At 37.1% G+C, this 24601-nt stretch overlaps 1 protein-coding gene across 1 annotated transcript in view; it reads right to left on the reverse strand.

Annotated features, from left to right (window-relative positions):
* The window catches only part of THSD7A (thrombospondin type 1 domain containing 7A), a 434259-nt gene that overhangs the window by 20147 nt on the left and 389511 nt on the right, over nt 1–24601 (reverse strand). Inside the window, exons 14-22 of the mRNA XM_047097264.1 lie at nt 20397–20575; nt 17980–17985; nt 16159–16292; nt 10792–10945; nt 8994–9138; nt 7545–7660; nt 3386–3503; nt 3012–3157; nt 1999–2173 (exon numbers count right to left, since the gene is read on the reverse strand). Coding sequence (XP_046953220.1) covers nt 1999–2173; nt 3012–3157; nt 3386–3503; nt 7545–7660; nt 8994–9138; nt 10792–10945; nt 16159–16292; nt 17980–17985; nt 20397–20575 — 1173 coding nt within the window. The remainder of the gene's footprint in view (nt 1–1998; nt 2174–3011; nt 3158–3385; nt 3504–7544; nt 7661–8993; nt 9139–10791; nt 10946–16158; nt 16293–17979; nt 17986–20396; nt 20576–24601) is intronic.

A 24601-nucleotide genomic window follows, 5' to 3' on the forward strand; every position in this document is an offset into this window, starting at 1 on the left:
TATGCCTGCAAAAGATAGGACAAGTATATAAAATGCACTTCCTCCTTCAGTATTTTACTTACTTTAAAGCTTATTAGCTCATATGTTGCTAGTTTTCAAAACCCATTATTGGAGAAAACTGGCAACTCGGATGAAGAGATGGTAACTTAGAAGAGCAGCCTCCTTCTGGGTTTGTAATTAATTTAATTAGAATAGTGTGTTTGTTCTGTTTTATGTTATTGTGGGATCTTGTTTTAGTTCTGGTGCCTTTTGACTATGTGGCCATTTAGCACATCAAAGCCCATAGGTTCAGTCCTTGGCTCTGCCCAGAGCCCTTACCTGCTGCCACAGCCTCAACCTTGGTCAGCTGTGAAGCAAAATGATTTTATTGAATTGTATGTGAGAATGTGGACTGCAATCAGGCCAGTTTTTTGGGGGGCGGGGGGAGGGCAGGAAATGGAGTAGGGGAATTGCTGGATCAGGAATAGGTTATTATTAGCAGGTGCAGGAATGTCTAAGAAGCAACACTTAATCGAGGTCTAGAACGTAAGATTTTTAAAAAGATCTTTCTTCATTTGAAGTAGATGAAACTATAAGTACGTACAAAGGCTGTTGTTACGGTTGTGAGGAATGCCCTCAAAATCTAGCATATAGTTCAAAATATCAGGGATTATTTTACTTTACTGCTCTGTTTTAATTTTATTCAGTTCATCTTAATAAACTATAGAAACTGCCAATATTATCATCTCAAATAATTTACTTAAGAATGAATAAACTGATGAGAGAATGAGAAACCCATATCGTAAGCTTTTTACAGCATTTAGAGACCTCAATCCATTAAAATAAACTTTTGAAAATATGTCCTCCATCTTTAAAATTTCCTTAAACCATAACTTTTTTATTTAGGTAGTCTATTTTTGTCTCCAGTCAAAATTTGTTTGCCAAATCCTTATTTTTATTTTTTGGGGATCTTATTCAAAATAACACATTCCTTAAAGAGATCAATTTTTTTCTTCTCATAATTATAAGCAAAGTGGAGAATAAAAACTTTCCACTGAGGGTGAAATACAGGCCATTTACTTCCAGTCTTATTTCTCTCTCGTCTACTAATAAATTGTTGCCCCCATCTTTCTCAAAGCCTTAGGCTCATGCTTGATGTTGAGCTTATTTTGATCTTCTGTCTACCCTAGAGTTCTCTGCACCAAGCCCAACTTCCTAAATATTAGCTTATCACTGTCTTCCAATTATTTCTAAACTATTTGATATACGATATTTGCTTTCCACATTTTACTGCATGAACCCATGTGTCCAACTCTGAATTGTGGTAATTTCTTTCAATATTTTCTTCCATAATATGTTTTTCTCACTCTCGAATGATTTTGCTGGGGAAAGGATTTTAGGCTCATGACTATTTTCCATCACACTGTGCATATATTCCATTGTCTTCGGACTTTCATTGTAACTAAGAAGAATTTTTTATGATTCTAATTGATTGTCTTCCAGTTGTAAGTACTTTTTTTTTCTTGCTGCATGCTTTACTAGTTCTCTAGTTTTCTACATTTTGTGTTTTAACTACAGTGTATCTAGGTGTGATTTTGTTTTTGATTCTTTTCAGGACCCAAAGTAAGTTTTCATTAATTATAGGACTTAAATCTTTTGTTAGCCATTTGTGTTAAAACCCTGCTTCTCTCTCTCCTGGAAATCCTAAATACATACAAATTCCCTTTCATACGTTCCCTGTCAAGCAGGAGCCTAAGGCCTTAACTGCCCTCCTCTGCGGGTGTTAGAACCCCAGGGTGGCAGCAGAGGCCACACGGGACACCTGGACTTCACCCTGAGTTGGCAGTAACAAGGCAGTAACCCCTGCATCCACGCTATGTATCCAGTTGTTGACACAGATACTACTGAATGAGAAGACTTGCTGACATGCCTTAACTTAGACTAGCAAGTGCAACCTCTTCTCTATCCTAGGTCTAGTAAGAAATGACCAAACTATGAATAACATTTTGTTATTGTTACCTGGGCAAGGCTGGGTGCAGGTCTCCTCGAGAACCATTTTTTTATTACCCTCTATAATGGGTTCAATGTCAGTACAGAATTCTTCATCCACCACTTTGCCGAAATCATCACCTGACCCATCACTCACTACACAAGAAATGTTCCTCGTTCTGGTCCCTTCACCACACTGGGCATCCTGGAACGCAGGAAGAAATAACTAATTAGGAAAAGAAAAATAATTCATTAGCAAGCTCATCACTTACAGTCATCTTCTGCACCATTGATCTTGATTTATGAGCAGTTAAAGAAGCAATTGAAACCCTAGAGAAGAAGTCCTGTAGGACACTAGCCATAAAGTATACAATGAACAATTTATTTTTTTTGTAGCCGAAGACAGGCAAATAAATTTTCATTAAAATGAATCTGTCTCCAAATGATTTTAAACACACAGGACAGGGACTGCTGGTTATCAAAACTAATTAAACAGTTATGAAATAGCAAGGCACCTAAAATCTTTAAGAGGAAACATGTCATCTGTAAGTTCTGAAAAATATTTCTGAAACTAAATCTCTGCAGATAAAGAACACCTCTCTCTCTCTCTCTCTCTCTCTCTCTATATATATATATATATATATAATTTTTTTTATTATTTTATTATATTAAATCTATCTATCTATCTATATATATATATATAATTTTTTTTTTTAAAGAGAGAGTGAATGTGAAGAGGGGCAAAGAGAGAGAGAGAATCCTAAGCAGGTTCTGCACTCAGAGGGAAGTCAGACACAGGGCTCTTCTGTATGACCCTGGGATCATGACCTGAGCTGAAATCAAGAGTCAGATACTCAAATGACTGAGCCACCTAGGTGCCCCCCCCACCTTTTTTTAAAGTAGGCTCCATACTCCATGGAGCCCAATGAGGGGCTTGAACTCATGACCCTGAAATCAAGACCTGATCTGAGATCAAGAGACAGACACTTAATTGCCTGAGCCATCCAGGCACCCCTCTATACAACTTCTTGAGATTTGATTACCTGTACTTGGCATAGAGACCACTGGCCATATTGCCATTGATAACAGGGCTTCACTGGGCAAGGCTTAGACTGTTCCATCAGGGCAGGGCATGGTCGTCCATCACCCTGAAAGGGCTGAGTCACTGTTCGTCGTCGGATCATTTTTCCTAAGAGATACAAAGTGATGCAAAGTGATATATTTGTGTAAGCATCTATCTTGAAAGAAGGCATCACAGACATTTCTCCTGAGGAGATCCAAGGGACAAGTCTCAGACATTTTGAAAGGAAAGACACTGATTCAACCTTTATGAAAATTATCTGGGAAGCATTAAAGCAAGAGTGATATTTCATATTCCTTGACTATTAATCTAATGCTAATGAAGGTACAAACAAACCTGTGAGGCCACATGTTTGAGAGCATTCTGACCAAGGAGACCAGTCAGAAAGCTGACAGTTTATAGGACATTCCACCATGCAGGATGTGTTCATCTGCCAGTTCTTCTCCAGGCCAAGCTGAAAGGAAAGAGGTAGATCTGTTTTACTGACCTGGAAGGATGGCATGATGTGTCTTATTATTAGAGGGAGGATGGGAGGAAGAAAAAAAAAATAGTAGTGGGGAGGAGAGGAGAGGAAGAATAAGCAAGATGCATAATAAAATAAAATGGTATCTGGAGGACAAACACCCAAACTTAAAACTATAAAGTTATTCAACCCACGAGAGTGGGAACAAAGGGCACAGGATGAACGGAGGAGTCCATTTACTCCATATACGTTGTTGAACTTTTCAAATTAAAAAAAAAAGTTTTTAAATTTTAGCTAATGCTATCATCATTTTTTAAAGTTAGTTATTTTTTTTAAATGTTTATTTATATTTTGAGAGAGAGAGAGAGAGAGAGACAGAGGGCAAGAGGGGGAGTGGCAGAGAGGGAGACACAGAGTCCAAAGCAGACTCCAGGCTCTGAGCTGTCAGCACAGAGCCTGATGTGGGGCTAGACCTCATGGATCATGAGATCATAACCTGAGCCGAAGTCAGAGGCTTAACTGACTGAGCCACCCAGGCACCCCTTAAGTTTACTTATTTTGAGAGAGAGAGCATATATAATTGGGGGAGAGGCAGAGAGAGAGAGAGAGAGAGAGAGAGAGAGAGAGAGAGAGAGAGAGAGAATCCCAAGCAGGCTCCATGCTGTCAGTGTGGAGCCCTCCGTGGGGCTCGAGCTCACAGACTGTGAGATCATAACCTGAGTTGAAACCAAGTCAGACTGTTAACTGACTGAGCTACGCTTGACCTCCTAAATTTAAAAAATAATTTTTTTTTGAGATAGACAGCTAGTTGGGGAGGGGCTGAGGTAGAAGGAGAGAGAGAATCTTGAGCAGCCTCCATGCCCAGCACAGAGCCCAGTGCAGGGATTGATCTTGAGCCACTCAGGCATTCCCGTTGTGGAACTTTTTAAATAAGGAATGAAAAAAAGTAGATTTAGTCTCTAAATTGGTTTACTTTCCCTAAAGGAGTAACGAGATAGGTGTAAGCATGATTGCTTCCCATTAGTTAAAAACCAAGAATATCACCAATATATAGATTTATAATTGTATCTTTGGGATATTATTTCTTTTTATGTGTCATGTTAAAACTGAAAAACGAAAGGTTTAAAAGACAAATTACCACTCAAAAACTAATAATATAACATTGAAATAAATATTCGATAATAGTTAAGTATGTTATCTCTCTCAAAAGGAAATATGGGTTGCCAGAATTTTTTGACTACGAATATTTTATACGCATTTATTTTTTACAAAGATTTTTCTTTTCTAAAACTGACCTCAGCAGCTGAGGTATAATTCACTTATTTTGGTTAGCCTCTCATTAGATTCTGATACTGTGACATTTTATTAGCATTGAGTTCCTTCCTTGTTTAAGCATCCTGCTTTTAAAACATGAGATTTCAAACTCATCTACTTTTATATGCAAACAGTTAAAAAGCCCAAGGTACAAAGTAGCATGAAAATAGAAGTGCTTAAGAGCTTGTTAGGAGACTACAGGTTTTGTTTTGTTTTTAATCCTTGGGATTTTTAAAATGGTTTTTAAAATTTTTGCATGAAAGAGAAGTTTATAGTGTCTATGGTATATAGTAAAAGATGGCCAAAGAAATGTTATATTGTGGTTCAAGTATAGCTCTCAGCTCTAAGTTGTCCACTGAGAGAGGATCAGATCAGTGACTGTATGGTACACATTTCTCCAGGCATTCCTATTATATTCTTCACCAGTAATACTTGACAAAGCTGAGGATTTGGTATGAACATTTTTACCATATCACTTAATTAAGGTCTCAAAAAGTCACTTAAATCATGGGAGGTTGGAGAAAGGAGATTTAAGGCAATTATATGCTAATAAGGATGTGTAACATTTAAGGGAGATAATAGTTTCATGGAGAGAGGGTTTGAATCACAGAATTCAGCTACTATGACTTATTTCACTGCAGAGTTGAAAAGGATATCTGTTTATAGATCTTTTTGGTATCCAGTGGTAAGACATTTTAACAGTCTACTATGGTTTTTTCTTACATTTATTGTTCCTCTTTTTTTCTTCTTCTCTTACTCTCTCATCTATCTAAACATATGTGTCTAACTAAATGAAAAGAAACCTGTTCAGGGATCAAAGAAGAGGAAAGGAGAAAGCAATTACTAGGATTGGATGAATAAATGTCTGAAAAACATCAAAGAAAAAAATGCTATATAAATGCTAGATAGGTTTAACCCTAATTGTCCCCTTTGCTGTGGGGGAATGGCATTATTTCTTTCTGGTTCTTAGGGAAACAGCAAGAGTTAGCTACTGCTGTTGTTCTGAATGCAGGGTTTGCACATGTATTAGTAGGTAGGCAATCAATCCATTATTTAAAAAGATAGCCAGCTTTTCTCAGGGATATTAGTTAATACTACCGCATCCATGGGGATGCATAAACAGGATAGGAGTTGTTTATTCCAATTCCTGTAGAGAGTAGCACTGTACTTCCTAAAGACAGTGATTACTACAATGTTATGATTTGAATCCCTAATTGTTACCACAGTATTCAAACAATGTAACATTAATGCATAAAAGTAAATTTATCTAGGCTCCTGGATAATTAAAATAACAGTTATTTCTCAAGGTTTTACTCACATTTCATTTAAGAAATAAAGGACTCTATTTTTACCTCTGTCCTGTAGTCACTTATTTTTTAATTGGTTTTGTATGATTTGGGGTTAGCTTTCACAAAGCTCTCAGCTATTTAATGTATATTTCATTCTGATCCAGGAGGACATTTACATGTACGTTTGCAAAAAAGGAGACATATTAATCAACTGGAAGTAGATCAAAGCTCTCCAGCCAGCATATGACTATAGTAATGTTCATTAATACTAATGTTATTTTTTATAATGGTTATATTACTTTGATGTTACCAGTTTCAAAACCAAATTAATTCAGGTATAAAATTAATAACTAAAGTATGAATACACTAAATTATGTAATAAGATGGTAGTGGGAGGAATTTACTAACTAAACAACTTGTTTTCAGAACACTTAGCAGCTCCATTCCCATGGACAGATATAAGGAAGTTGTTAGGTCTACATGATAAAGATATTAAATGGATTGATATTATCTCCATCTGGAGTTTTCTCTTAGTAGCTGGAATAATTTACCATGGGCTTATATAGCCCCCAAGATGTGTAGGTAGAAGTCATGGTCACCATGTCTGCTGAACCCTAATGAGGTCATAAGCTCCTCTCTATGTGTTCAAGATCTATTGAGGCTCCTGTTTATCTTGGTTCATGTTTAACCCAGTGGGGTTTAGATGCAGGAGGAGTTAAAACCTGTCAGGAATGTGGGGACCTTTTTGGTATGGAAGTCGGACAAAATAATTACAACATGAAGTGTAGCTTCAGGAAGAGAAAGGCCAACAACTATGTTTCCTCACATTTCATAAGGTCATACCTAGAAATGATGACATTACTTTTATAAATTGGAAAATAACAGTTACAATTCTCTGCACCTCAAAGATATAATGGCAGACTTCATTCCTTTGTTTGAATTTCAAGCTCTCTCTTACCCAGACCTGAGTACTTAGACTCTCACAGCTGGATATTAGATCCTAATATCAAAATCTGCTACCAAACCACATGCGATCAATGTTTAGCAACAGAGAGAATAAATGATGGCTCTTGGCAGGTGTCCCAGGCAACACAAAATTCACATGAAATTACAAAAGATGATGAGTAGTCTGATTAAGATTTATTGCCTTTATTCACCTTGATTACTTATTGTTCCCCAAGCATTTCTTTCCAAATAGGCTAATTAGCATACCTTTGGGCTCCAAGCAGAACAAAATACAGGAAATTATGTGTAGAAATCAGTAGTTGGACAGTGTTTCTTTTCAAGAGGGTGCTTAACAGCCTCTGAGTAGTATAGAAAACCATCTGCTGGCAATGAGCTGCACTGAGCACAGGTCACTTGGCTCAGCATGAATTGAAATTATTAGGGAAGAATTTACTCACAAAGATATAACACAGTATCCCCTCACCTCTTCACAATATTTCAGGTCAACCGACTTGCCATCACTTCGAACACAATCCAACATCCTTGTTTTAATGCCATTTCCACAAACTGCCTTCTCACTGAGCTGACACGTGCTCCAGTCTGAAAGGAAGGGAGCCCATCAGAACAGAAGGCTATGTATGAAACAGATTTCAAATGAAACTCTGATGACCTGAATCCCATATTTAATTCACAACTGCTTCCTAAGCCCCACAATCAATCATCCCACATGCAGAGCATATGGGTCCCGGCTTTGAACATATCAAGAGTCAAATGGAATTGCTGGGGTTGCACATAGCTATGGGGATTATTCTTGAAGGCAGATGTCTACCTGACAATCTTGACAGCTAGCCTTTTGGTGACAGTGTGAAACTGGCTTTGGCCTGCAGATCGAATGTCACTTAAAAACGTTTTTTTCCTAATAAAAGTAGAAATTTAAATTTTAACATTATTTCAAACAAAACACTATTTCACTTACTGTCCATACTTAGAATGTTTTAAAATATACACTTATTTATTTCAAAATCACTCTGGCCATATCTATTTAATTCTTTTATTTCATGTCTTTTGCAAAGTAATTCTTTCAATCTTTCTTTCCAGGGTAGCATAGCATGGCCCAGAGAACTGTGACTTCTTTGTATCATCAAAGGAAATGGAAGAGAAAAACCTAAGGAGACAAAAAGCCAATCTGACTGCTGTGTGTTAGTGCACAATGTTTAGAGTGCTGTGTGTTAGTGCACAATGTTTGTTTCAGCGGGAAAATTACTTGGGAAAAATTCCAAAATATGCTTCAGTGTTGCCTTACATCATATAAACCAACGCATTCTCTTCTTTCTTAGAATTTGAGCCTTTATGGTATGAGAGGAGGGTTATGGGAAAAAATGAAGTCATAATAAGTCTTTTCTTCTGAAAAAAACATTCACCCTTTTTCATCTGTACCTTTGATAATGCTGAACTGTTTGTCTCTTCTTCATACGGTTTTTTGGTAGCTTAAGATTGCTGACATTTTTACATCAGACTCATCATGCTTATAAACTGCCCCCACACCAAGAACTTTGTCCCAGTATGTTATAGGTATTAAACATCTTCTGAAGAAGAAAGACATCTTTCAATAAACCTGATACTTATGGGAAAGATATGTATCTTTTATTTGCACCTTCCCAAAGTGGGAGGATGTCTTCAATAGGATCACTTAGGCTATTCACAATCTACCTTAAGGGCTCAATGTTTGTGTGATATTTTCATTCTCTATCCTGATGTTTACTGAGGAATAGATGAATATTTCTGTCATTAAATAAAGAATTATCTCTGGGAAAGTAAGAAGCATGTCCAAAAGGGACGCAGATGGAGAGGAACAATACTTACGGGAATACTGCTGAGATGAAAGGCACAGGATTTGGCCTTTAACTCTGTGATGAGATGACTATGCACATACCTGTTACATTATAATCATAGTGGAAGCAGTTTTTGTTTAGGTTACAAGGTTCCTTTTCAACGGCATTAGGGCAGGCTCTTCCTTCATCAGCAGGTTGTCTGATGGGATCAGCTGACCTTTGCCGGAAACTGCTTTGATTGCAAGGCTGACAAAGAATAATACAACTCCTCAGAATGGTGAATCCCCAGGCACACAAGAGCTAATATATGAGGGAGGGCACTGGAGCAGGAGTTAGAATTTTTGGGCCATTCTCATTACACCTCAGTGTCGCCATCTATAAAATCAAGTGTTAGATGAGTTTCCGATGTCCCATCTAGCTATAAGATGCTTAAGAGTCTGTGTGTCAAATACCAATCAATACATCCCATCACACATATGTAAACACACACATATGATCATATTAATTATTGTAGATCACCAATACAGAATTTGTAAACAATCTATCTATCTAATATAGTTTCTTGGACCTGAAAAACCATTTTAAGGGTGGTTTTAACATATTAGTTATTATAGATCATGAATACAGAAATCTATCTGTCATCTATCTATCTATCTGTCCGTCCATCCATCCATCCATCCATCCATCCATCCATCCATCCATCTAAGTTTCTTAGACCTGAAAGACCATTTTAAGGGTGGCTTTAAATAACTAGTTTTAGTGACCTTTCTTTTCCTAATGGGCACATATACATGCCCACAAACTCAATTCAGCAGTTAAAAAAGACTAGCTTGCCATTCTGTTACTGGCACAGTCTTGTTCCGGAAACATCTGGTTTCTAAGAACAGGAACTTCAGATATGATGCTATGGAATTAGAACAGAAAATCATTTGCATACCCTTATTAAAGAGCTGATTCTTTGTCACTATTTAACCTGTATCCAAGTCCACCGGCAGCCCTGTTTTGCCCCTGCTCTATCAGTTGGCTGTTAATCAGCACCTTTAATAATGTTAACCCTGAGATAGAAAATTAATCTCACTTTGAAAACATGCATCGTAAATTCTTTGAAACTGTCTTATGTTGTATTTCAGCAAATTAATTCCACATCAGATGTATTCTTCCCGTGTTTTTGATGCCATTTTGAAACGTACAGCTTTGCAGAGGTGCCTGCGCTAAGCCACATTTCCTACATGCTCAGCCAGTTCTGTTTCAAAGGACTCTTCCCAGGGTCCTGTGGAAGAGCCCCTACGGGCTGTGGAAATCTAGAAGCTTTGTGTGATTTGAAAGTCTCAGCTGGCTTTCCAGGCCCACAGAGACACGGAGTCAGCGTGTGGAAAGAGATTCACTGACACACAGCTTCCTTCTTTCGATTCCCTTTCTTGCCAGGATCTTCTGCGTTTCAGTGTCAATACCCCTGCTGCAGTATCCCCACTGTGTGAAAGATTATTCCAACAATTTAAATAAAATGGATTGGGCAAAAAGCAAGGGATGACAATAACCTGACACCATTAAAGTACCTTTACTAGAGCTTCATTCTTTTTCCCTTTACCTGGAAGGAATCATTATCACCATGGCAGTTTTTAACATGCTGTGTAGTTATAAACTAATCTGAAGGTATTTTGTGCGAGTCTAGGAGGATGGCGGAAGGCATAAAGGTTGCAAGAAGTTGAGCTGTTCTAGTGTGAGACAAAACACTGCTGACTTTAAATGGCATAATCATAGAATGAAGTAGCCAAGAAAACACCCTTGCTTTCATAAGCAATTTGGTTTAGTAATTATTATTTTCTTAGTAATAGCTCTGAAGCTTTCATGGCAAAAAACTGGGTAAACTCTATATTGATAAATGGTTCATCATCTTACCAAAGTGCATCGGGTCCAAGGACCCCATTCAGATATCACACAATCCTCAGGACACGGTAATTTGCACTCTCTGGAGCCCAGGGGCATCTCTTCTGGATCACAGAGGTAATCTTCTACATGGTCAGAAGGGCCATCCGCTGTATTCTGCATGCATCTACAAGAAAACATATACCTATTCAGTGAAAGAACCAGGACAATTAGAACAATGGCCAACCCATAGGACAGATGGTTCTTCCTAAGACATCATTTAGGTGTTGGAAGGTGGGAAAGTTTGCATTTTATAAATTGAATTCTCCAAACATGAAGACATGAAAGGATCTCTGCCTCCCATAAATACGTGCAGAGCTTCAGTATGATATAAAATCCACACTTGACTCTGTCATCATAATCTTTTATAATTATAGCCACTGTGTGTATTATAAACTCGGTATACAGTCTTCCTCTGAGAGGAGAGGGCCTTTTACACTCATATATGATGTAGCACCTAATGGGGAATGGTCCACAGAGATTCATAGAGGGGTTGTAATTTTGGAATATAATGCACTTTTTTCTTCAGAAGAAAATGGTATAGTCCATAGAGAAGTTAGATTTTTATATGATGAAAGATGAGGCATCCTGAACTTTCCTAGTGAGAGGTTTCATTAAGTATTTTCAAAAATAACTGATGGCACTTATCAAGTTGTTTTGTAATTTTAGCCTCCTATATGCTGATAACTTTAAAAGAAAGCCAGAAGTGAAAACAATTATAGTAGTAATAATAATAGCACACATTCTCTAAATGTGGTTGTTTCAATCATCCTGTATCTTCACCTTTTTTAGTGTTAGTTTTCTTTTTAACAGAACCAATTCAAACATTTTATTATGTTTCACTGTTTTGTAAGCAGTCGTGGTAGTCTTGTTTACTCATCTCTTGAGGAGCTAATTAACGTGGCTAGTATCAGACTTGACTTTTACAGACGTTAATAATCTCCCCAAGCACTGTTCTAGTAGACGAGAAAAACTTTATCCCTCATCTATAACTCAGAGAGGGTCAGTCAGCTTAATGGGTTGGGGAAGAGAATGCATTGCTGGAACTAAAAAGGCAGGCTTGAGTTCTTCAGCCTCTCAAACCCATTGCAGTGTTTTACACTGTTGGTTAAATTACATTATCAATTATACCTGGAATTTCACCTTTCCCAGGGATTTACAATCAGTGGGGACATGGCATTTTCACAAACCTACTCTGCAGAAACGCCTTTCTATTCAGTACTGCCCAATTTAAGAGAAACGTTGTTTTCCCGTGGGATGCATTTAATGGCTGGAAAACTGCTATTGGTCATGTCTTAGTTGGATTTTTAGTCTGAAAATATACCCATACAATACCACCTATGCATCTTTTTTTTTGGTATATTGGATAAAAATAGAAAACCACCACAAAAACATGCAAAGGTAGATATTTGATTTCATCACTGAAGAAAAAATTATACATTTCTTTGGGAGAATTTTAGTTTCCCAGGAAAAAGTTCTATCTTCAATGGCACTGAAAAATGTTCTGTTGACAGGAGCTTTGAGAGGACATGAAGCAGAGTTTAATGCTCAAAAGTTGGATTTGCTGCTAAGAAAAGATTGAATTCATGGTAGGCACTGACACAGCGAACAAGGATTAACTTGCAAAATTACCTATTGATCCAGAGTTAAGGACAGATGTTCAATACTCGATTAAGTACTTATATACATAAAACTACATTTTCACAGGCTTTTCTTCTTTAATTTTTTATTACATAGGTAATTTATTCAGTTTAGGAAAGTCAGAAGAAAAATAAATCACATGATTCTATCACTCAGAGAAAAGCATTCTTAACAGACTCACAAAATAGGAACAAACTTTACTATTTTGTGCCATTTAAGAAAAAAATTAAAAATACGTTATGGATGTAACTTTTAGTGACTATATTCAAATAGCCTCATTTCAAGGTGCCACAATTGCTAAAAAGACCCTTATTGTTGACATTCAGATTCTTTATGTTTTACTTACTTCATTTGGTATTAACCAGCTTTTATTTTTTTTTTATTTTTTTTTTTATTTTTTTTTTCAACGTTTATTTATTTTTGGGACAGAGAGAGACAGAGCATGAACGGGGGAGGGGCAGAGAGAGAGGGAGACACAGAATCGGAAACAGGCTCCAGGCTTCGAGCCATCAGCCCAGAGCCTGACGCGGGGCTCGAACTCACGGACCGCGAGATCGTGACCTGGCTGAAGTCGGACGCTTAACCGACTGCGCCACCCAGGCGCCCCAGGTATTAACCAGCTTTTAAAATCACTCTAGAGTACAGACTAAATATTTGGATCAAGTTTTAAGCACAAAGGAAGGCACTTTGAGTGCATTTGCTTTATTCACATTCTTGGCCTTTCTCCTTTCCACAGGAGACGGAATTACGATGTGAGAAAACTGAACTGTATTAGAAATAACATCATGCAGAACCAAGCTGAAGGCAAAGGGTGGAGCCAGAGGCCCACCACAGCTGTGACAATAAGGGGCTACATTGCAGAGAATTCAAAAGCAACCATGAAAGTAACCAAATCTGTTGCTTTTTATTATTATTATTAATTTTAATTGTCACCATGTGCTGGCAATTCTAAAAATAATGTCCGTGAGCAAATATCCCTTCTGACCATGGAAAATCACTTCGGCCACTTAGTGTATGCTATGCCATACCATCCTAAAAGAGAAAGAATGGGATTGGATAAATTGGAATATGCTGTCTCGCAGACTCATCTATCCTGAAATGTTGCCCAATGCTTGCATATAAGCAGTACATTTTGACCTTAATTATTAGCAGAGGGTAAGGTTAGAGAGGTTTACTACTCAGTCAGTAACAAAAAGGAACATTATTATGTGATCAGAGATCATAATCAATACTGACCTACTCTTTTCTCTATTTACATTAAAGATGTTTACTAAAAACATAACTTTTGATCTCAAAAGTTACTTTGATTAAGAGGTATTTGGAAATGGTGAGAATATGTATTTATTAACCAAGAAAAAGCAACATGTACACAGATAGTTGAAGGGAAAGCTGAAAGAATAGTTTCTTTTTTTTAATTAAAAACATTTGTTTTTAGAGAGAAAGAGAGCATAAGTCAGGAGAGGGGCAGAGGGAGAGGGAGAATCTTAAGCAGGCTCCGTGCTCAGCGCTGAGCCCAACACAGGGCTCCATCCCATGACCCTGGGATCATGACCTGAGCTGAAAGCAAGAGTCGGAGGCTCAACCAATTGAGTCACTCAGGTGTGCCACTTGTTCTTTATTACGCTTTTTCTTACTAACTAAAAGCCCAACTTGATCAAAAAAACTTTTATAAGGAAAGTATTTTTAAATTTGAAGGAGAAATTTTAAATTTGGAAGGGAATGGTGGAAAATGGAATCTCTGTCTTTTCCTTACATTTCCCTATCATATTACCTCACAGGCCCTCTTCCACCTTTATTAAGTTCCTCAGAAAAATACCTTGAGAGTTCAGAGGGCTTGGGAAAAACAGATAGAAATTATTATTCCTGGAAGCAAAGTTACACACAGTGTGCCAAAGTTTTATGATACAAATGCTAATTTGCTCTACTTTTCTGTTGAGAAATATAAATCTTATTCATGAAAAGTTAGATCATGGGTGACAGTGGGCTTCCTCATAACATAATTAGTCAAGTTCTGGATGTTTTTACATTTGTCTATACTGTGTGTCACTCAGAAGGGTTGGAAGAAACTGGTATAAAAAGTGATAAAACAGGGCACCTAGGTGGCTCAGTTGGTTGAGCGTCCAACTTCAACTCGGGTCATCATCTGACGGTTCGTGGGTTCGAGCCCCGCATCAGGATCTGTGCTGACAGCTCAGAGCCTGGAGCTTGCTTCAGAGTCCCTGTCTCCCTCTCTCTCTGCCCTTCCCCCACTCACTCACACTCTCTCTCTCTCTCTCTCTCTCTCTCTCGCTCTCAAAAATAAACATTAAAAAAATTCAGTATAGAAAAAAAGAGTGACAAGAGACTGTGGATTGAATGCCAATTCTGTCACTTTTCTAGATGTGTGTTTTAGGTAAATCACTTAGTAATTCTGAGTCTACTCTACAAAGTGGAGATAATAAAACCAAATACACTTGTTTGGTAGGGTTCTAGAACCCCTAAGAGGCATATGCAGATACTGTAGGGGCAGCTTAATGAGTATAAAACTTGTATTAAGCATTAGGGAATTTGTATGAATATGACAGGATCTCAGTTTGGAGAAAATGATAGAGTTTAATAAAAATGACAGATCAGTAAATGGATCCTTTCAAAACAAAGAGGGGTATACGGGGTACTATAGGGCAACACTGCTCAATAGAACTTTCTGTGATGATGGAAATACTCTATATCTCTGCAGTCTGACAGAACAGCTGTTAGCCACCTCTGGCTATTGAGCACTTGAAATGTGTCTAGTGTGGCTGAGGAAATGCATTCTTAATTGAATTGTAACTAGTTTAAATGTATTTTTTAAAGTTTATTTATTTTGAGAGAGAGAGAGAGGGAGAGAGGGAACGGGAAGGAGAGAGAGAGAGAGGAATCCCAAGCAGGCTCAGTACTGTCAGTGCAGAGCTCAATGTGGGGCTCAAACTCGCAAACTGTGAGATCATGACCTGAGGCGAAACCAAGAGTCTGTCGCTTAATTGGCTGATCCACCCAGGTGCCCCTTAATCAGTTTAAATTTAAAGTGAAATAGGGGTACCTGGGTGGTTCAGTCAGTTGAGCGTCTGACTTCAGCCCAGGTCATGATCTCAAGCCCTGTGTGGGGCTCTGTGCTGATGGCTCAGAGCCTGGAGCCTGCTTCAGATTCTGTGTCTCCCTCTCTCTCTGTCCCTCCCCTACTTTGTCTGTCTCCCAAAAATAAATAAACATTAAAAAAATTTAAAGTTAAATAGCCACATATGGCTAGTGGCTACCCTACTGGGCAGTGCGGCCAGAGAAGGCTTCCTGGAGGAGAAGAGAATATTCAAAACTTAGCCAGTTTGATGTAAAGGAGCAAGGATTTATAATAGATTATCATTAAAAAGCAGTAAGAAATATTTTTGGCCTTTAAGAAAAAAGGTATTGGGGTTGAGAAAATCTGCATGAGTTCAGCTTGTATTCAATATGTGAACCTTTCTTTTCACAGGAGCACCTTGAAGTGAGGCTCCTGATGTCAGAAGACCCAGTGTGACAAACTGTTGCTTGAAGCAGATCCCCTTAGAGTTTTCCATGCACTCAGATTCCCTAGAAATAAAACTAAAGACAGTTTTAGTCAGGAGACTGGGGAGGAGTGAGAGTGGCACACGTGAGATCGGTAGGAGATTGCACGTTCCTTGTCCACGTAACCAGGCTTGGCCTTACCTCACTTTTCGGGTTTGCACACCCTCTCCACAGTTATCTCGCATGTTGACAAAGGTCACTTTGCAGATGCTCCATGGCTCTGTGACCCATACGTACTGGTTGCACTGACTGTGGCAAGGAACGACCTCATACACCTGAAACACACACAATGAATTCTCAGGGATTTCTCCTCAGGGAACCTGATGAGGATATGTGGGGACACTTCACATCACAACAATCATTACATTCTTTTCACTCCTCTCCTTTCTTGTTCATTATTCTAAACTAGGAATATAGAAAATCTGAGAGTTAGAGTAGTGATGGGCAGGGCTAGCGGTACTGTGTTCTCTTGATCCGGTTTGACATCACAGGTGCAGATCTGATCAGGTGGAGCACATGAGACCCATTACACACTGTCCCATACTGACCCACACCACACAGCACTGTGATTTCATGGGCCATCTGTCTTGTTCACAGGCCTGTGTGTCTCCAATGCTTAGGCCAGAGTGCTCAGATGTTAGGCATTCCACAGAGGTTTGTTGAATAGATGAATGAATGAATAGATGAATTAATAAAGTAAATAAGCATATAAAACTAGTTGTTTTTTAAAAAAATATGACTTGGCCTGTTTTTCAAATAAATGTATGTAATAATAAGAATTTATACTCTTTTTTTTGCATTCCATATGTGAAACTGAGTTAAACGGTAAAAAATAAGGAAATAAGCCTCTTTAAAACTAACCCTCAATCATTCAGGGCTTGGAAGCAAGGTCTGAAATTGGTCTCGTATTATACAGCTACAGCCCAAAGCAGGGAGAGCCACATAACACAAAGCAAACTTGTCTGTCCTCCGGTGTCCATGAAGGCTGAAAGCCCCACATTTAGGGTGGGGTGTTGGTCTCAGGATTTTAGAACAATGAACCAATTTTGCTCTTTTCTCAAGGAGAACAATGACTAAATCAAGGAAATAAATAAACCATAATCTACTGCAACACAGCTGACTCAACCGTTAAAGAAAAATGTCTTTTAAAATGATTTCAAAATCTATGGTCATTCAACTCTATTTCCTATTTCACAACACACACACACACACACACACACACACACACACACACACACAGTATATGTTTGTTTTTTGTAACTACTTAATTCCAGAAAAATCCAGAAAATATAGATATAAATAGCCCCTTGGAGCTATTCTTTTGTGCAAATTTCAGTGAGTGAGTAAAGGAGACCCATTCCAAGTGAGAATAAATCATATGCACTGTTGGCATAAGAATCCACAATTACTGTTATAAATGATCACCTTCACATTGGGTACTGTATTTAAATGGGACTAAATACTACCAGGTAAAACATTGCCCTACAACTTGTGGGGAAGGAAAACATTGAAAGAGAAATGCCATTTTTCCTAATCTTTCAATGGTTTTCATTTTAATCTCCTACACTGGACTGAATACAAATCAGTTCAGAGCAACTTCCTGCCGCCCATCCTCAGCCTACCTGCACCTTTACCCCTCCCTCCAAGAAGCATGACATCGTTAACAAGAGGTGTCGTTGCCTTTTCAAGGCTGGTGAAGTGAAACTTGTTCCCCCCACTCCTGTATCTCAGGCCCTGATATTAAAATAAGAAAACACAGGTAGCAAGCTAGAAGGACAGAGAGAGAGAGAGAGAGAGAGAGAGAAACAGATGCAAAACAAAAATTGTATGGAAAATGTGCTATTTTCTCCCTGTAAAAGATAAAAGACAACAGCAGAAAAAGAAATCCATTCTCTGAAGTCAGGAGTGAAAAAGAAAACAAGCAGCACTCTACCAAGAATCAGGAGGTTTAAAAATTCTTACCTGTGCCTGGAGTAGTGTTCAACAGGAATGAGGAAAAGAAAGAAAAAAATAAGGAAAAAATGTCAGTATATTGAACAAAAAAATTCATGTTCTAAGTTTTAAATATTATGTTATCCACACATAAAAGTCTACTTTTCTTTTTTGGTAAATGATTAGAATATTTTTATTAAGCCCTTAAAGAGAAAAAGCAACTCCTAGTTATTGTTAAAAGTGAAGATACACAAATGAGTATTGCAAACAGCACAGTCAAGGTAAAGATTAGATGAACAGGATGAAGAAATCTTAAGAAACTGACTAGACCTAAAAATACATATCATGGGGGATTGATAAATGACTGCAAATATTTTGTGATCCAAATTGGGAATGAAATCTATCCATAGATTGATTGATTAATCTATTGATTTTAATCAATCCATCTACATTTAATCAATCCATCTACAAGGAAATGAGAATTTGCTTCCTTAATTAGAAAGTGGAAAATCAAAGACCATTTTCAAGTCAATGGACCACTGATTATTTTATTGAGGAATGTAGAATTATAGCAAAAAATCCATGTGACTTATAATTTTCAAAATTAACACAAACCTTGGCATATTCTTTACTAACATGTTACTGATAAATCCTAGAAAATTCTATTTTTTTAAATGTAGGACATTTATACTCAAATAGTCAGCAATCTAGTATTTCTCGTTTTAGCTGGAATTTTTCAGTTGTTAATGTTGTAATTTACACCAGTAAGCTGATTAACAAGTACGCAAATGTCACCATCAAAATTAAATTTTATCAGAGTTGGAGAGTGACAGAGAAATGATTTAGGTAAAAGAATTTTCATAGCAAAGACAACTTGGAAGAAGGTCTTGAACCTTTAAAAATTTACTAGTAAAAAGATGCTGAGGCAAGCATGGCTTATTTAATTGAAGGGCTGACTGGCTGTACACACACACACACACACACACACACACACACACACACTCTGAACCTATGTGCATATGTCAAATTTCTCTTTATTAGAATCATGGATCAAAAGTTATTACAATTTAAATTTACCATTGAAAATTTAAGATTTCAAAACTTGTAAAAAATATTCTTTTGCATTATGAACCTTACATTTCAGTTATTCTGTTTCATTAGGGTCAGGTAACTGAATTTTCTTCTTTGCAAATATTCACTCTGTCAGGGAAACTCAATTACCAGTAGATGGCAGCAGTGCAGTGTATTATTTGCCTTTGGTTGCCTTTAAGGGAACATGCAGCAAATTCACTCAAGGGAAAAACCAAGATTTTTTTCAGAGCGGTACTTCCTGTGGCATGTAATTCTCCATTTTGTTCATCTTTAATTTCTTTATTCAAAATTTATTTTCTCTAGGGTGTACATTTATTTTTACTTCATCATCATTATTTTTGAAGATCTAATTGGCTTTATTATCTGATTCATGAATTGGGCGGCATTCCATTTACCAAGTTGAAGGGAGCACCCTATAGTATACCTTTATTATCATTAATAATTTAAGTTAATTTAGGAAGTAAAGTACATGTACTGGAAAGCAGTGTGTTTGGAGATTAAAATTAGATGGTCTGTGTATGCGTGAAACCTATCTACATATTTAAGGTTGGTTCATATATATATGACTTAGTTCATTTGACTCTGACAATATAAATTCATACCTTAATATCTACATATACTATATTAAATTTATTCTTTTTTAACTCATATGTAGGTCAAACAAGATAACTGCCTACATCTTATATTACATTTGAATTTGTCACCATTCCCTCTATTAGCCTTTTTACTTCATATCTCCAATAGAACACAAGTAACAACTATGAACAGCAGACAATGAAGTGAGCATACAAAATCAAATAAAGTTCCAGATAAAATTGAACAGGTCAATGACTAAATTGGTAGATAACATAGTAACACTGACTTTGAGGTCATCTTTATATTTCTTTTTTTCTTAACATACTTTATATCAAACAAATTTAAATGAACATCCAAAACCTATTTCCTAGTTTTAGACCCAACCCATATACTTGCTTTCATTTTAAGTAGTTGGTAATTGAGATATCTTTTCTGACATTCTAGGGAAGTATAATAATGAGACAATCTTGCTCTCAGCACACAGCTAGATACAATTTTATGATATTATCTTAAAGGTAGGTGTCGTTTTAATTTCCATTTAATTATATTCATATGCATATACATGCTGGGTACTAAATGTGATGCAAAGATGATACATCTGATTTGGTATTTTAATAGCATACATACATTAACTCAGGCATTCTAAAGGTAAAATGGGTCAAATTTCTTATTTGAAAGGGGCTATTATTTACTCTTCTCTATTTGAAGAAAAAAATAGATCACAGTGATTGTAAACAATATGCAGTATTCTCAATATAAGAATCAATGGGAGAAAATACCTGGTTGACATGGTCCAATTTAGGGCAAGGCCTCCCTCCATTATATGGTTTTTCACGCAACCATTTAGACCGAACCTTCACACCGCTCCCACAGGACTTGCTGCACCGTGACCAGTTGGACCACTCACTAAGCTTGCAGTCAGAGGGACAAGGGATGATGCAAGCCTCTTCGATGTAACCTAAATGGAAGAAAATGAGATGAGAGCCATCTCCTCCACATGTCACTTGCACACTACCACCCACCATGCTAGCTCACTTAGAAGGTCCAAGTTCAACTTGACAGCAACATGCAAATGCAAAGATGTCTCCGTCGTTAGGGACTCAAATTAAATTCTGCAGGAAAATGACACACACGTACAGAGACTCTGTTAAAATAACAGCTGAGCAGCTGCCATATGATCTGCTTAGGATTCATGCTCACCATACCTCAACATTTCTGACTTTCTGACAGCTCGTGTTTAATTGACAATAACCTGTCTGCTGCTATATCATTCTCATGCTGTCAGAATGATACATTAAAAAAATTATAACGGTTTTCTATAAAATGCTCTCTGTTAATGTCACGCAAGTTCAAGTTTTTGAGTCCATGCAATGTTCTTCCTCAAGAAGAAAGCCAGAGCCTCTCAATCAATATCTGAAAGGGAGCATTTAACTTAGCACCTTATGCTTTCCCTTCTTTGAAAATCAAATCCGGAGAAGGAGAGTGAAGAATGTTAAATAAATAATGTCTCATATTTTTATAATGCTGTCAATTTCAAAACAACTTTACATCTTGTTTTCATTTGATTGTCTCAAAAATCTTATAAATGTATCGGGCAGGTAGGTATTGATTTTCTACTGGATAGATATTCTAACAAATGCAGAAAGGTAATTGACAAGTGTGGGGGCACACAGTAAGAGATGGGGTCTAGTCCATTACTCGCTCCATCAAATCACACAGCCAATTAACTTAATCATCTACAGATGTGATTTGAGAAATGGGTGCATTTTCCTGGAACAGTCTCTGATTACCAGCTTGGCATTTCACAGTATCAATTTATCACTAGTATTCTCCAGGCCAAAATGTGGAGAAAGCAAAATTTCCCTTGGTCGAGAGTCAAATGCATGGCTGTTCTGTGTAATACTCTGATGTGCAGACAGATTGTTCTTGTAACATTTTACATCAACTTCAAGGATTTGATTTTGAAAATGATAATATAAACAACTTGTACAAGGGAACTCTAGGTAGGTTTATAAATTTTTTATGGAGAAAATTCACATACCATAAAAGTCAGCTCACGTTTTGGATTTTAATATATTCAGTGGGTCATACAACTGTCACGACTATCTAATTTTAGAACATTTTCATCACCACGAAGAGAAACCCTATACCTGTTGGCAGCCATCTCCTATTTTCCTTTCCCTCGACACCCTGGCGACCACTCATCTATTTTCTATCCCTAAGAATGTACCAATTCTGGACATCTCATAAAATGAAATCAAACATTATGTGGTCTTTCTGATTGGCTTATTTCACTTAGTATAGTGTTTTCAGGGTTCCTCTAGGTTATAGCATATGTTAGTACGTCATTCCTTTTTGTGACTGAATAATGATCCATTGTATAGATATATTTTGCTTATCCATTCATCAGTTGATTGATATTTTAGTTATTTTCCTATTTTGTATATTATGGATAATGCTATGAACATTTGTGTATAAATTTCTGTTTGAACATGTTTTTAATTCTCATGGGTGTATATCTACAAGTGGAATGCTGGCTCATATGGTAACTCTATATTTAACTTTTGAGGCAATTGTCAAACTGTTTTCCAAAAGTGTACCATTTTATAATACCACTAGCAAGGTATGCGTGTTCCAACTTCTACATTTGTCAAAACTTGTCTTTTTAATTTTAGGGTCCTTTGAAGAATGAAATTTTAAATGTCAATGAGTCTAATTTACCTATTTTTTTCTTTGGTTGTTGGGCTCTGAGGTCACATCTAGAAAACTATTACCTAATCTGAGGTAATAAAGATTTACACCTAGGTTTTCTTCTAAGAGTTTTATAGTTTCAGCTCTCATAATTAGGAATATGGTTCACTTAATTTTTGTATATGTTATGAAAAGCTGTGTGTGTGGGGGGGTCCAACTTCATTCTTTTATATATGGTTATCATGTTATTCCAGGCCCATTTGTTGAAAAGGCTATTTTTTCTACATTGAATTATTTTGGTACCCTTGTTGAAAATCAATTGACCATAAATATAAGGGTTTATATCTCAATTCTAAATTCTATTGATCTCTATGCCAATACCACACTGTCTTGATTACTGTAACTTTGTTTTGAAGTTTTGAAGTCAGAATGCGTGAGTCCTCCTACTTTGCTCTTATTTTTTTAAGATAGTTTCAGCTTTTGGGTACTTTGCATTTCCATATGCATCTTAGAATCAGCTTGTCAAGTCTTACCCAAAATGGCAGCTAAGTTTTTGATGGGAATTATGCTGAATAGCTTGATCAGTTTGGGAGTATTGCCATCTTAATAATCCAGATACATGGAATTTCTTTCCATTTATTTAGGTCTTTCATTTCTTTCACTGATGGTTTCTAATTTTTAGTGTACACATCTTAACACTTCATTTGTTAAATTTATTCCTAAGTATTTCATTCTTTTTATTGTAGGTAGATTTAAAAGAGAACCTTTCATTATAGCGAAACAAGACCACCTAAAAACCAGTATGATAAATTTCATCTAGAAGCTTGTAACCAAAGTTACAGTTGAGACAGTGTTAAAAAGCTACCCAGTTACTACACAGTATTTCCTAGCTTTATCACAAATTATGTGGAACACATGCTAAAATTGCAGGTTTCTAGCAATCCCCAACATTATGATACAGTTCAGTTGGGATAGGGTCTCACTTTTAGAAATTTAATGTATTTTCTTGTGTTTACTCACCATTGTTTTTTTATTGAAATCCTTTTATCAAGGTAATTGTGGATTCACATACAATTGCAAGAAATATGAGAAATAATATCAAGAGGTCCCTTGTCTACTTTTCCTAGTTACTTACAACAGTAACTATAGTATAATTTCAACCAAGATACTGAGACTGATACAATCCATTGAGCTCATCTAAGTTTCACCAGTCATCCTTGTACTCATTTATAAATGTGTGAGTGTGTGGGACTGAAATTAGGGAATGCTGTTGTAAGACAAGTCAGAACCAGTTGAATCTGGAGGAGAGGCAGATTTGTACATATCTTTCTACATACAGTCCCTGTATTTTTGCCAAAGTTACACATTAGCTGTTTTAAACTTAGTCTCCATACACAAATGTGCATCTTTTGTACAATTTCATTAAGTACGAAGTTCATTGAACACACACATGAATCCAGAAACCTCTTTGGTGCTCCCTTCCAATCACTATCCCTTCTCACATGGCAGCTACCCTAATTTCTCACAATGCAGAATTGTACTTTTAAAAAATGTTACATAAATGGAGTCATACAGTGAATAACCATGTGTGCAAGCTTTCTTTCATTCTATAGTGTGGCATGAGATTGATCCATATTTTTGCATGTTGTTGAAGGCTATTTATTTATTTTTTAATGTTTATGTATTTTTGAGACAGAGAGAGACAGAGCATGAATGGGGGAGGGGCAGAGAGAGGGAGACACAGAATCTGAAGCAGTCTCCAGGCTCTGAGCTGTCAGCACAGAGCCTGACGCAGGGCTTGAGGCTTGAACTCACAGACTGAGATCATGACCTGAGCCGAAGTCAGAAGCTCAACCGACTGAGCCATCCAGGCGCCCCATAAGGCTATTCATTTTAATTGATATATAATATTCTATTGTGTTTATAATATTATGGCTTATTCATACATTCTAATGATGGTGAGTGGATATTTTTTTTAAATATAATTTATTATCAAATTGGTTTCCATACAACACCCAGTGCTCATCCCAACAAGTGCCCTCCTCCATGCCCATCACCCACTTTCCCTTCTTCCCCACCCCCAACAACCCTCACTTTGTTCTCAGTCCTTAAGAGTCTCTTATGGTTTGCCTCTCTCCTTCTAACTTTTCTCCCCCCCTTCCCCTCCCCATGGTCTTCTGTTAAGTTTCTCAAGATCCACATATGAATGAAAACATGGTATCTTTCTCTACCTGACTTATTTCACTTAGCATAATACCCTCCTGTTCCATCCACATTGCTGCAAATGGCCAGA

This window comes from Lynx rufus, unplaced genomic scaffold (genome assembly GCF_022079265.1).
Source record: "Lynx rufus isolate CCGP_SWC_20201006 ecotype Redwood Valley unplaced genomic scaffold, mLynRuf1.p SCAF_4, whole genome shotgun sequence".
Taxonomy (NCBI): domain Eukaryota; kingdom Metazoa; phylum Chordata; class Mammalia; order Carnivora; family Felidae; genus Lynx; species Lynx rufus.